This window comes from Capra hircus, chromosome 5 (assembly GCF_001704415.2).
Source record: "Capra hircus breed San Clemente chromosome 5, ASM170441v1, whole genome shotgun sequence".
Classification (NCBI taxonomy): Eukaryota; Metazoa; Chordata; class Mammalia; order Artiodactyla; family Bovidae; genus Capra; species Capra hircus.
This window is the reverse complement of record NC_030812.1, coordinates 57,057,522-57,073,188: the sequence shown is the minus strand read 5'-3', so window position 1 is coordinate 57,073,188 and position 15,667 is coordinate 57,057,522. Positions and strand designations below refer to the sequence as shown.

The window sequence follows — 15,667 nt, the reverse complement described above, 5'->3', positions numbered from 1 at the left end:
AAGAAAGAAATCCAAGTATATCACTACAGAAAATCATCCAGTCACAAAGTGAGCGAACAAAAGACAAAAGAAAAAAAAAATTACAAAACAGAAGGAAACATATAACAAAATGGTAATATTAAGTTGATACTTATCAACAATTAGTTTGACTGTCAGTGGACATTTCTCCAGTCAAAAAACAGAGTCAAAAAACAAAACAAAAACAAAGTAGAGTGGTATATCAACTATATAGACGTGGTATATATCAACTATTAGTTCAGTTCAGTTCAGTCACTTAGTCGCGTCCGACTCTTTGCGACCCCATGAATCGCAGCACGCCAGGCCTCCCTGTCCATCACCAACTCCCGGAGTTCACTCAGACTCACGTCCATCAAGTCAGTGATGCCATCCAGCCATCTCATCTTCTGTCATCCTCTTCTCCTCCTGTCCCCAATCCCTCTCAGCATCAGAGTCTTTTCCAATGAGTCATTTCTTCACATGAGGTGGCCAAAGTACTGGAGTTTAGCTTTAACATCATTCCTTCCAAAGAACACCCAGGGCTAATCTCCTTTAGAATGGACTGGTTGGATCTCCTTGCAGTCCAAGGGACTCTCAAGAGTCTTCTCCAACACCGCAGTTCAAAACCATCAATTCTTTGGCACTCAGCTTTCTTCACAGTCCAACTCTCACACCCATACATGACTACTGGAAAAACCATAGCCTTGACTAGATGGACCTTTGTTGGTAAAGTAATGTCTCTGCTTTTCAATATGCTGTCTAGGTTGGTCATAACTTTTCTTCCAAGGAGTAAACATTTTTTAATTTCATGGCTGCAGTCACCATCTGCAGTGATTTTGGAGCCCAGAAAAATAAAGGCTGACACTGTTTCCCCATCCATTTCCCATGAAGTGATGGGACCAGATGCCATGATCTTCGTTTTCTGAATGTTGAGCTTTAAGCCAACTTTTTCACTCTCCTCTTTCACTTTCATCAAGAGGCTTTTGAGTTCCTCTTCACTTTCTGCCATAAGGGTGGTGTCATCTGCATATCTGAGGTTATTGATATTTCTCCCGGCAATCTTGATTCCAGCTTGTGCTTCTTCCAGCCCAGCATTTCTCACGATGTACTCTGCATAGAAGTTAAATAAGCAGGGTGACAATACACAGCCTTGACGTACTCCTTGTCCTATTTGGAACCAGTCTGTTGTTCCATGTCCAGTTCTAACTGTTGCTTCCTGACCTGCATATAGGTTTCTCAAGAGGAAGGTCAGGTGGTCTGGTACTTCCATCTCTTGAAGAATTTTCCACAATTTATTGTGATCCACACAGTTCAATTTAAAAAATAAAGTGACTGAATACATCTTAAAAACAAAAAGCCCTAATTGTATGTATGAGGCCTACAAAATTTTCACTTCAGTTTTAAAGTCATATACAGCCTGAAAATATTAGAAAATGATACTTCATTAAAATGGAAATCAAAAGAAAGCAGAGGTATCTACACTTATATCAAACAGACATTAATTAAAAGTCTGTAATAAGAGATAGATGTTTATATATCGACTACAAAGTCAATCAAATAAAAGAATATAGCATTTGTAAATATTTATGCACCCAACTTGGGACCCAACAAATAATAGACCTAAAGGGAGAAATAGACAGCAATACAATGATAGTAGGAGATTTTAATTCCCCACTATCAATCATGGATGGATAGATCATCATGGCAGAAAGTCAATACTGAAACATTAAACTCAAACTACACATTAGACCAGATGGACTTAATACTTACTGAAGCTTCCATTCCAAAGGGGCAGAATACACATTCTTTTCAAGCAAAACTAGAATATTCCTTAGGAAAGATCATATGTTAGGCCACAATTATTAATAAACTTCAGCACATTGAAATCATATCAAATATCTTTTCTAACCACAATGAAATATGGAAAAATTGTGAAGTGGTAAACTTGACTAAACTTATGACAATCATTTATAATATCAAATATTCAAAATATCATCACTACATTATATACCTAAAACTAATACAATGTTATATGTCAATTATATCTCAATAAAACTGAGATGAGAGAGAGAGAGAAATTACTTAACCATACATCTTCAATCTCAGTCTAAAAGGAGAGCAGGAAGAACTGTAAATAAATCCTGAACTATTTTTAGTTTAAAAAAAAAGTTCTAAGTTTGAGATTTTGGTGGTAAAATCAAACTTTTGGGCAAAGTTAGGCTGACATTACTTTATATCTATTATAGGAAAAAGTAAATTAATACACGTTGATTGTCAGAGTTGGTCATCAGTCTTTTAGAATCACTTAAGACTGAATCAGGCAAAAAACATCAATAAATGCAAAATTTAGGGGAAATTTTTGTTGAGAAGTAGAATACTTGCATGGTCATAAGGTATATTCTCATAGACTGCTTATTAGTTGAGGGAACTGTTACGATTGTACAATGGAAAAGGCAGATAGGAATCAGACATAGTGATCAGAAGTGTCTCCTTGAGAACAATAAAATACCATGGGTATAGTACTCTAATGGTGATAGACAAGTGATGGCGACGGACAGAGAAGCCTGGCATGCTGCAGCCCACGAGGTCACAAAGAGTCAGACACAACTGAGCGACTGAACTGAACTGGTAGTACTCTGGCCAAGGGTAAATAACCTGAATATAACTAGGAAGGATCATCAGAGAAAAGCAAACTGAGGAAATTCTATTGAAAAAAGGAAGTGACGAGAGACTGCCTTCTATAAAAATGTACATCTTTAAAATATATACACACATGATGCGCCAAATATAAGCAGCCAATTATGACAACTAAATCCAATATTTTATCCAATGTGGATACTAGGTAAAAGAGAACAAAAAATTATAATATTGGGTTAGTGCAAAATGGAAATGTGGGTAACGAATTAGGTAAAATTACTTTATCAGTGTTAAATTTACTGAACAGTACTATGACTTTGCAAGTAAATATCTCAATTCTTTGGACTTACACAGTAAATTGTCTAGGGATACAGAAGTAAACAGCGATGATGAAAATATTTTTCCTTCAAATATACTATGAAAAAATTGTTATGAAGAGAAAAAGCAAAAGTATTAGGCACTCAGTCATGTCCAACTCTTTGTAACCCCATGGACTGTAGGCCACCAGACTCTTCTGTCCATGGGATTCTTCAGGCAAGAATACTGGAGTGGATTGCCATTCCCTTCTCCAGGGGATCTTCCTGACCCAGGGATTGAACCTGGGTCTCCCGCATTGCAGGCAGATTCTTTACCATCTGAGCCATCAGGGAAGAGAATTATGAAGAAAATTAGACAGCAAATAGCAAAGTAAATGGGGAAAATATTAACAATGAGTACACTTGGATATTCACATATTCTTGACATAATTGCTAATTTTGCAAGTTTTCTGTAAATTTAAAATTATTTCCATATAAGAATTTAAAGAAAAGCCCTCATACCACCTTACTGCCTATCTATCGCTCCGTACTTTTCTTTCCTCCATTTAACAGCAAATTTCCTCCAAAGAATTTTCAGTCTGTTTTCATCTCTTTGCTGATTACTTGCTCTTTTTTTCTCACAGAAAGTACTTGGATTGTTTTTATAAATTAATGTCTCCTACTCCTCTATTTAGATTTTATATTCTGGTAAGAACACAAGATGAGATCTGCTCTCTTAAATTTTTAAGTATTGCTGACTACAGACACTATATTTAACAGCACAGCTCTAGATCATATTCATGTTGCATAACTGAAACTATATCTGTTAAATAGTGACCCTTCCTTTCACTATTCTTTCTACATCAATCTCGCCTTCACAGTCCTATATCATCAAATATTCTTTTATCAAAAGAAAGTCACTTTCTTGATATCAAATGCAATAACCACTCATTAATCTTCACTTATTTCAAACTCAATTACTCTTAAACAGGTTCTCAAAAACTCTTTTTACTCCTAGCTTCTTTATTACCACACCCTTGAAATCCTTAGCTCAGTGCTCCCTCCTTCTCCGTGGAGTGGATTGCCATTTCCTTCAGGGGATCTTCCCAACCCAGGGATTGAACCTGGGTCTCCTGCATTGCAGGCAGACACTTTAACCTCTGAGCCACCAGAGGAGCCACCACTTCCCTTATACAAATTATCAAAAAATAAAGGACCATACTGCCCTCTTGCATTTATATTACATACTGTCCCAAGGTGACCTTACTAATCACATTATTTCAGTGACATCTAATTCTTATTGATGCTCAGGTGATGATAATGATGATGGTGATGCAATAGATAGAATATATATATGAATTCCTTTTGTATGTCAAATGCCTCCTTTAACATTCACAAAATGAAATTCTTCAGTTTCCCACCCATTTTCCTCCCCTTGATCTCAGTTTTAGCAACACTGTCAACCAGATACTCAGTTTAAGAAATATATTTGGCTCCCTATTTTCCGTCTTCCTGACACCAGTACATCAGCAAATACTGTATTTTCTACATTAAATTAAATCTATAATCCAACAACAGCTTACCAGCACCAACACACGGAGCAAAATCCCCATCCTCTCTGTCAACTGATCTTCAGTGTACCCTTTCATCCCCTCTCTAAACATTTTCCTTTGTGGAAGCTGGAGAGACATTTTTAAAAGGTAGATTAGTCTATGTCTCTCCCTATTAAAATGCAGCAGTACCTTCTTATTACTCCTGAGCCATCGCTTCCTAACCATCTCCAATCATTGTCTCTCTGACTACTCCCTAATCATCTGGTTTTCTCTCTGATCCTCAAGGAAGCCCTGCTCTGAGCCATTGCACACACTGAGCCATCTTTCTAGATTATTCTTCTGTCTGCATGCTCCTGGATGCCTCTTGTCACTGTGGACTTGGCTCAGAGGTCACCTATTTCTAGGTCCTCCCCTGATTATCAGATTTAGTGAGGCCCTTCATCATTTAGTTACTAAAATTTGCCCCAGCTGTTTTTCATCTTCTTCCTAATAATCAACAAATTCTGAAGTTATCTGTCTTCCCCTCACTTGACACCAACTATAAGTTCCACTTGGGAAAGGAACTCAAATACCTGGCACTCTCCCGTATACCCATCTCTGAGGACAGTGTCAGGCATAGAGATTTGCATGACAACTTTTGCTGAAATACCGACTTTTATACTTTTACAAAGAGAATCATTTAAACAGACATTATAATGTAAGCAAAGAAATTACAACAGAAACTCTGAGAACATTTTTAGGAGCTACTTGGAAAAGGAAAGCATTTCATGAGATGCTTTTTGCCAGTATCTATTAAATAATATTTTATAATAATAATAATGATGAACATTAAGTAATGTTTTCATATTCATGCTAATGAAGAGAAAAAATAATCAAGTGTTCTGGATTTCTCCTCCCTGCCATAACTTCCAAGCAGATAATTGATGTTTCTTTTCTTTATTTTCTAATTGGGGTACAGTTGATTTACAACATCATATTAGTTTCAGGTACACAGCAAAGTGATTCAGTTATGAATATATATACATTTCTTTTCTATACTCTTTATTATCATTTATTAACATCATTATTATGAATATATTATGCTAAATATATTGATATAAAGAAAATATGCAATTTAAATTCACTTTTCTTATTTTATTCCAGTTTTTGTAAGTACTACTAGAAAGCTTTAAATTCCAAACTTGGCTCCATTTTACTCCTATTGACTAGAGTTGTGAGAAATTCCAAATCCTTTCTATTAGATGATTTTTTAAAACCTCACAGGAACTGATTACATTGTTTCCTAATTAGCTTTTCCACTTTTAATCATTCCCACGAACATCCCTGAAGGGTAAGTTCCTTGCACCAAGGATATGAAGCTATCCTTTCTCCTTGTGAAGTGTTTAGATCCCACCAGGTGGAGTCCCCCAGCATAGCACCAAGTTTGCCAAATCATGAAAAATAAAACAAGGAGACATTAACCTGGGTTTCTGAGACAGATGACATGCAAAGAGGTGGTGTTGTTGCTGCCGTTCGGTCACTAAGGTGTGTCTGACTCTTTGCGACCCCATCAACTGTAGCCTGCCAGGCTCCTCTGTCCAGGGGATTCCTCAGGCAAGAATACTGCAGTGGGTTGCCATGCCCTCCTCCAGGGGATCTTCCCAACACAGGGATCCAACCCATGTCTCTGACATCTCCTGCATTGGCAGGCAGGTTCTTTACTGGAAACCCGTATATACATATATATATATATATATATATATATATGTATATATACATCTGAAATAACCATAAGAATTATTTCTTCAGAAAACATTTAAAAAATTATCATATGATCCTGCAATTCCACTCCTCAACATATACCCAGAGAAGACCATAATTTGAAAAAACACACGTTCCCTGATGTTCAGAGCATGACTATTTACAACAGCTAAGACAAGGCATCCCACTCCAGTACTCTTGCCTGGAAAATCCTGGTAGGCTGCAGTCCATGGGGTCGCTAAGAGTCAGACACGACTGAGTGACTTCACTTTCACTTTTTACTTTCATGCATTGGAAAAGGAAATGGCAACCCGATCCAGTGTTCTTGCCTGGAGAATCCCAGGGACGGGGGAGCCTGGTGGGCTGCCGTCTATGGGGTCACACAGAGTTGGACACGACTGAAGTGACTTAGCAGCAAGACAAAGGAAGCATCCCAAGTGTCCATCTACAGACAATTGGTCTAAGAAGACATATATATATATAGAAAATGGAATATAACTCAGCCATTAAAAAAAGAATGAAATACTGCTATTTGCAGCAACATGGGTGGACCTAGAGATTATTATACTAAGTGAAGTAAGCCAGACAGAGAAAGACAAATTTCAAGTAATATCACTTACATGTGGAATCTAAAAAATAATAATAATAATACAAATGAGCTTATATACAAAACAGAAATAGAAGATCCTTAGCAGTTCCTGAACCTATGATATGGCTGTATATTCTCTCATCATCTTCTCTGAAGGTGTGGGCTGGTGGCAATCTGAGGCCAGCAGGGACTGAGAATGGGCTGCCTGATGGCAGCGGGTGGAGAGTTGTGTGGCAGGAAAGCAAACAAAATAGCAGGCAGGGATATGGGGAGCAGGGGGATTCTCCAGAGCTACCTTTAGGACTTCTACGGGAGGCATTTGTGCACTGAGGGGATGACTGAGTAATCATTTGCATGAGTTATTTTATGATAGGAGTCCTAATAAGGAAAACAGAACTAACAAGCCACCGCACACCAGAAGAGTTCAGGAAAGGTCAAAAGGAGATACCATGTGTCCTGCCACCTCCCAGAATCCTCCTTGCTGGAATACATCTTGGCTAAACAATGCATGTGCCACCAGGAAGCACTCTGAGCCAGAATGATTGGCCAAAGACAACCCAAAAACTAATCCCACCTCCATAAAACTTGAGACCACAAGCCACATGGAAGAGCAGTTCTCCTGGGTTCCTTTCCCCTCTTGCTCTCCACCTGAGCATCCCTTCCCAATAAAGTCCCTTGCTTTGCTAGTGCCTGTGTCTCCTCAGACAATTTATTTCCGAGTGTTAGACAAGAGCCCGTATTTAGGCCCTGGAAATGATCCCCCTTCCTGCAACACTTCTCTTTGCCCATTCCCTCACTCCCTAATTAGTAACTTCTCAAGTCTGCTCTTTGGAGCTCAGTGAAGCTCTAGATCAATGCCTTTTTCTACAAACAAGAAACATGGAACACAGAAAGGCTTTGACCCTGGAGTGCCCCCTTGGGGTCCTGCTTGTCACCTCTTCTCTGCTCCTTTTCAATCCCAAAGTGAACAAGGGTGAGAAGAGAAAGGAAATAAAGTTTTGGATAGAGAGTTTAATCATTAACTTGACAAGGGAACTCAGTTTTAGGGGGACACAGTCTCAGATCTCACTTGAGTCTGTCATTGAGTTGTAATCAGACAATAAGTTGGGTTGGAATGACAAGAGGCCTGCAGTGGACTGTTTATCTAAAATGGCATCCTCATTCCGGTGTCTGACACAGCAGCTGAGAGGCCTGGAAGAGATGGGCTGCCCGGGCATCTTTTTATGGTCTTTCCATTAAGCTAGCTTAGGTTTTCTCACTGCTTGGCAAGATTAAGGTTTTCAGACTTTTCATTTGGCACCTGGATCCCCCCCAGGGAGGGTGTTCCCAAAAAAGAAGGTAGAAGTTGCAAAGCTTCTTATCTCTTAAGTCATACAACTTCACTTCTACCACACTCTCATGATCAAAAACATAGACCCAGGCAGGTTAAAGGGGAGAGGAAGTAAATTACATCTCATGATGAGGAAATGAGATTGAAGAATATGAAACAACCATTAACCCACCACAGCCATGACTCTGAAAAGACCTCTAAAGGCCAAAAGTAGCTGCATACATTCAGCTCACCCTTCAACAGTTCTGCCCTTTGCAAATTCCTGGACTTTCAGATACTTACTGTTTCACCACCATCTGATGCTTTAACCCAATGATTTTTGCTTGGTATCTGCCTTTTTTAAGTGTTCTTACACAAGTTACTAGAGGAGGAGGAAATATACCCATAAACTCTAAAGACTACGTAGTTACAATTTTTATGTATTGCCAAGGGGGTGGCCAGTTGTTTCTATCTTCATTTTAGTACATTCAGATAGGAAGAGATATTAAAATATTATGTTATACAAATTAACATATTATTTATTGTGAAGCAACATAGACAGGCTTAAAGTTAAAATTAAGGCTGCTTACATAAGACTCTTGAGAGTCCCTTGGACTGCAAGCAGATCCAACCAGTCCATTCTGAAGGAGATCAACCCTGGGATTTCTTTGGAAGGAATGATGCTAAAGCTGAAGCTCCAGTACTTTGGCCACCTCATGCGAAGAGTTGACTCATTGGAAAAGACTCTGATGCTGGGAGGGACTGTGGGCAGGAGGAGAAGGGGATGCCCGAGGATGAGATGGCTGGATGGCATCACGGACTCAATGGACGTGAGTCTGAGTGAACTCCAGAAGATGGTGATGGACAGAGAGGCCTGGCATGCTGCGATTCATGGGGTCGCAAAGAGTCGGACACGACTGAGCGACTGAACTAACTAACTAACTAAATAACATTTCCTGAAAATTGACATACTTCTCTTAAAAAATAAAGGCACTTGAAAGCAGAGTTTATTGCAAAGAGGAAAAAGCAGTGATATGTCCAGAATAGGTTCCACATGCAAAACTAATGAATTTGAGAATGCTAAGTGGAATTGTTAAATTGCAGATTGGGCAGATATGAAAAGGGTTAGCAGTTTCAGAGGATTAGAAAAATGCTCATCTACATAACGTTAGTCCCTTCAGGATTCTTTCTTAGATGTTCTCAATTTTCTTTAATGCTTGCCCAAATATGTCACTCTCGTGGCACAAATTGCCACCCACATACCAATGACAGATATGTTACTTTAGAGTTTCCAGTGCACTGTTCTGCTACTTTTTTGAATAAAATATTAACCTTTCAAGAATGTCATGGAAAGATCGCTTCACTTGTTTATTCCTCAGGGTATAAATGAAAGGGTTCAACATAGGGGCAATAGATGTAGTCAGCAGAGAAACTCCCTTATTAAGGGCCACTTCATCCTTAGCTGAAGGTTTCACATACATAAAAATGCAGCTGCCATAGGTGATGGAAACCACAATCATGTGGGAAGAACATGTGGAAAAGGCTTTTTTCCTTTCCTGAGCAGAGGGTAATCTTAGAACTGTCCTAATAATGTACATGTAGGACAGAACTATGCACACAAGGGTCGCTATAAAGGTCAACACAGCACAGAATATAACCAGCTGCTCTATGAACCATGTATCCGAACATGCATTCTTCAGTATTGGAGAAGCATCACAGAAAAAATGGTCAATAAAAGAGTCACAGAATTCCAGGTGGACACTCAGGCCAAGGGGTGGAAGGATAATCAAGAAGCCAGATACCCAACAAGAGAGAATGAGGCTCCTGCAGACTCTGCTGTTCATGATGGTCATGTAGTGAAGGGGTTTGCAGATGGCCACGTAGCGGTCATAAGACATCACAGTCAAGAGGAAAAATTCTGTAGCGGCAAAAAGGACAATAAAAAAGATTTGGCTGAAGCAGGCATTGATGGTGATAATTTTGTCCCCACTTGATATGATGTAGAGGTATGTGGGCACACAGGCCGTTGTGAATGAGATTTCTAAGAAAGAGAAATTTTGAAGAAAAAAATACATAGCTATTTTTAAATGAGGATCCACAAAGATGAGAGAAATTATGGTCAGATTCCCAATTACGCTTAACATATATGTGACCAACAAAAAGACAAAAATCAAAATCTCCAGTTGTGTGTCATTTGTCAAACCCATTATGATGAATGCTGTTATTGCTGAATGGTTTCTCATCACTGACTTGGTAGTATTGTCTGATCTTCACATGAAAGTCACAGAAATTGGATTTGAAGAACAATTTCAAAATAAGATAGGATCAAATGATGCCTTTAAATGACAATTAAATCAGTCACATACATTTCTTTCTATAACTTGATGATCCATCTTTCGTGAAATGATGCCCTCAAAAGCCAGTGAATGTACCACAGGGAAGATAGAAGCATTTTTCCGGAGTCCAGCTCCAGCAGCCAGGGATTCAACTTGAAGAGATGAACAGTGTCAGAGAATGAGACAGCCTCTCAGTTTTCTTGGACTGCCTATTTATTTCAAGTTTAAGATTCTCTTTTATACTTTTACAAAAACATTAGGTCAGAGGTTTGACATTTTCAGTTCCCCCTCTCCCAGATTTATTATCTCCATAAATCATTGTTGCTCTTCAAACAGAGCTCCTGTTTCAGTGATTCTCTCAGAATCAGCCTTATCCTCTATTATCTACCTCCTCTAATGTGTCCTATAGTTAACTTGTGATTACATTGTAACTCATGCTACATTCCTCAGTTTACTACTTATCTTCCTAAATCTTGTTTGCCCCCAACATCCTGAGCTCACTATCTCTTAACAAGGCTTCTAGCTATAGTGTCTCTAAAAACTCCTAACTTCTATAAGCTATAGTAAAATATGCTAACTTTACTACATTCCTTAAATCTTTAACTTCTAACTATTTTAATTATTTCTAAGCCCTAAATTCAGTAAACTCCTTTGTCGTAAACATTTTCCTCACAAATAGGCTTCAGATAGCAATCCCTCCCATGGCTTCAAGCTACGGCCTGTATGCTCATCCTGGAACACTCTTTTGTAAAATCCTCGAACAAATGTCAGTGATTAACTTTATGAATTATTTTCTGAGCAATGCTGCAGAAGACTTTATGCCTTCTCATGCTCCTCTCAAGAACAGTAAACACCTTAATATTCCTTTTCAGTCAACTCAGCTGAGGAGAGGAAAAACAAGTCAGAATTACAGGGCCTAAATCCTTCATCCTGGGTCCGTGCCTGCGGAATGAGGGGAGGGGGCCTGGGACCATGCCTCCATTTTGTCAGTAATGCCTAACATGGCTCCCAACAGCATTTTGTGTAGGTTCAATCATATCTCTGTCCTCTACTGCATGAGAAACCTTGGGAAGGTCATTGAACTGATCTGTGCTCCCCCTTTCTTCCTTAATAAGATGGCTTTAATGATAATACTACATCATAGTGTTATTCTGAGAGTTAAATATGCTATACCATATAACATCCTTATAATAGTAACTAAGAGATAATAATCTCTGTATAAATGTTATTTTCTGATGCCAATCTCTCATAATCTCAAAAAAAATTTTTTTAACACACAGTTAGTTTCTTAGGTAGCATCTCTCCCTCTCTCATTATTTTCTTCCTCATCTCTAGATTAATTTCATCAGCATACAAACTCTCTCTGGTATTCCACATATTTTAAATGTTTCCCATTGGGGAGTAACATTTCTATCCTTTTAATGTTTTAATTTTAATGTTTCCTATAGCTTTCATATAGTTTTGACTTATAGAAACACATTAATCTGAATATCCAAAAATAAAAGCAATTTATATCAAGAAAGATGAGTGGGAGGACTTAAAGCTGAAAGCAATTGTTGAAAAAAAACAACCCCTTTTTACCTCAAAAGACATATAACCATACAATGACCAAGAGAAAAGAAGACCTAATCCCCTTCTCCTCCTGCCTTCGCTCTTTCCCAGCATCAGGGTCTTTTCTAATGAGTCAGTTCTTCTCTTCAGGTGGCCAAAGTGTCGGAGTTTCAGCTTCAGCATCAGTCCTTCCAATGAATATTCAGGACTGATTTCCTTTAGGATTGACTGATTTGATCTCCTTGCCATCCAAGGGACTCTCAAGAGTCTTCTTCAACATCACAGTTCAAAAGCATCAGTTCTTCGGTGCTCAGCTCTCTTCATGGTCCAACACTCATATCCATACACGACTACTGGAAAAACCATAGCTTTGACTAGATGGACCTTTCTTAGCAAAGTAGTGTTTCTGCTTTTTAATATGCTATCTAGGTTGGTCATAACTTTTCTTCCAAGGAGCAAGTATGTCTTAATTTCATGGCTGCAGTCACCATCTAAAATGATTTTAGAGCCCAAGAAAATAAAGTCTGTCACTGTTTCCATTGTTTCCCCATCTATTTGCTGTGAAGTGATGGGACTGGATGCCATGATCTTAGTTTTTTGAATGTTAAGTTTTAAGCCAGCTTTTTCACTCTCCTCTTGCATTTTCATCAAGAGGCCCTTGCATGCTTATATCTGGGGATATTTTTATACTGTAGTATAGTATATGTGTATATTCTTCCATATATTTCTTCAGGCAACTAAAATGGCTGAGAAGAAAGATACCACAGTTCACTGAGCTCACCTACAGTCCATATTTGTGTCTCATTAAAATGAATCAAGACTCCCTAAAAATCTGGCCAACTAGGGCTAAGTGGAGGAGGTAAAAAGTGAACATGTAACATCTTGTTATGCCAGAAGATAAGGAAATCCTTAGATAATAAATGGAAACTTGTCTCAAGGCCTACAGAACTCAGCTTAAAGATGTCTAATTGACAAAATGGGAGACCTTTGGAGCATCATGATTATTAAATACAACAATGAATTATAACCCACTGAAAACTTGGAATGCATGAGTCTATACAAATAAACAATCAATGGATCAAGTAAAAGTCAATGAAAAGGAAAAGCTCTTGCTTATAGTAGAATGCCAAAGACAAGCTGGTAGATGAGAAAGAGGGCTGGCATTGGAAATCAGTCTTTTTCAATCACTAAAGATGAAAGCATCACTACGAACAAAGCAAGCAGAGGTGATGGAATTCCAGTTGAGCTATTTCAAATCCTGAAAGATGATGCTGTAAAAGTGCTGCACTCGAAATGCCAGAACATTTGGAAAACTCAACAGTGGCCACAGGACTGGAAAAGGTCAGTTTTCATTCCAATCCCAAAGAAAGATAATGCCAAAGAATGCTCAAACTACTGCACGATTGCACCCATCTCACACGCTAGTAAAGTAATGCTCAAAATTCTCCAAGCCAGACTTCAGCAATACGTGAACAGTGAACTTCCAGATGTTCAAGCTGGTTTTAGAAAAGGCAGAGGAACCAAGGATCAAATTGCCAACATCTTCTGGATCATCAAAAAAGCAAGAGAGTTCCAGGAAAACATCTATTTGTGCTTTCTTGACTATGCCAAAGCCTTTGAATGTGTGGATCACAATAAACTGTGGAAAATTCTGAAAGAGATGGGAATACCAGACCACCTGACTTGCCTCTTAAGAAACCTGTATGCAGGTCAGGAAGCAACAGTTAGAACTGGACATGGAACAACAGACTGGTTCCAAATAGGAAAAGGAGTACATCAAGGCTGTATATTGTCACCCTGCTTATTTAACTTATATACAGAGTACATCATGAGAAATGCTGGGCTGGATGAAGCACAAACTGGAATCAAGATTGCTGGGAGAAATATCAGTAACCTCAAATATGCAGATGACACCACCCTTATGGCAGAAAGTGAAGAGGAACTAAGAAGCCTCTTGATGAGAGTGAAAGAGGAGAGTGAAAAGGTTGGCTTAAGTTCAACATTCAGAAAACTAAGATCATGGCATCCGATCCCATCATTTCATGGGAAATAGATGGGGAAACAATGGAAACAGTGTCAGACTTTATTTTTCTGGGCTCCAAAATCACTGCCAATGGTGATTGCAGCCATGAAATTAAAAGATGTTTACTCCTTGGAAGGAAAGTTATGATCAAGCTAGATTGCGTATTCAAAAGCAGAGACATTACTTTGTCAACAAAGGTCTGTCTAGTCAAGGCTATGGTTTTTCCAGTAGTCATGTATGGATGTGAGAGTTGGACTGTGAAGAAAGCTGAGCACTGAAGAATTGATGCTTTTGGACTGTGGTGTTGGAGAAGACTCTTGAGAGTCCCTTGAACTACAAGGAGATCCAATCGGTCCATCCTAGAGGAGATCAGTCCTGGGTGTTCATTGGAAGGACTGATGCTGAAGCTGAAGCTCCAATACTTTGGCCACCTCATGCAAAGAGCTGACTCATTGGAAAAGACTCTGATGCTGGGAGGGATTGGGGGCAGGAGGAGAAGGGGATGCCCGAGGATGAGATGACTGGATGGCATCACAGACTCAATGGACATGAGTTTGAGTCAACTCCAGGTATTGGTGATGGACAGGGAGGCCTGGCCTGCTGCAATTCATGGGGTCGCAAAGAGTCAGACATGACTGAGTGGCTGAACTGAACTGAACTGAAAGATGGAACAGGCAAACAAAAAACACCAAGAATGCAAAATTAAGGGGTGTTTTTTGTTGAGAAGCAGAATACTTGCATGGTCTTAAGGTATATTCTCAAAGACATTTATTAGCCAAGGAAACTGGAATGATTACATAATGGATAAATGGAATTATGATCAGACCTAGTGATCAGACTTGTCTCTGTGAGAATAATATAATATCATCTGTTTCATACTCTGGCCAAGTATAAATAACCTGAGCTTAACTGTGATGGACCATCAGAGAAAATCAAACTGAGGAAATTCTATTGGAAAAAGAAGATGAAGAGAGACTGAATTCTGAAAAAATGCCTATCTTAAAAAAAAAAAAATATATATATATATACACACACACATATGATGTTCCAAATAAAAGAGAATAACGAATCATGACAAATAAATGCAATATTTTATCAAATTTGGATACTTGGTAAAAGGAAGGAGAAAATTACATTACTGTGTCAGTGACAAATGGAAATGTGGATAACGAATTAGATAAAATTATTTTATCAGTGTTAAATTTACTGAACAATACTATAGTTTTCCAAGTAAATATCTCAATTCTTTGGACATACACAATGAATTGCTAAGGACCCCTTTAGTTCAGTCGCTCAGATGTGTCCAAGTCCTTTCGACCCCATGGGCTGTAGCACACCGGGCATCCCTCTCTATCACCACTTTCGGAGCGTGCTGAAATTCATGTCCAGTTGGTGATACCATCAAACCATCTCATCCTCTGTCATCCCCTTCTCCTCCTGCCTTCAATCTTTCCCAGCATCAAGGTCTTTTCCAATGAGTCAGTTCTTTGCATCAGGTGGCTGAAGTATTGGAGCTTCAGCTTCAACATCAGTCCTTCCAATGAATATTCAGGACTGATTTCCTTTAGGATTGACTAGCTTGATCTCCTTGCTGTCCAAGGGACTCTCAAGGGTCTTCTCCAACACCACAGTTCAA

The 15,667-nt window shown here is 38.8% G+C and overlaps 1 protein-coding gene across 1 annotated transcript; it reads right to left on the bottom strand.

Annotated features, from left to right (window-relative positions):
- LOC102170952 (olfactory receptor 6C2-like) lies at window positions 9,429–10,364 on the bottom strand. The gene has a single exon (XM_005680436.2). It carries the CDS (start codon window positions 10,362–10,364, stop codon window positions 9,429–9,431), a length of 936 nt encoding a protein of 311 aa, XP_005680493.2.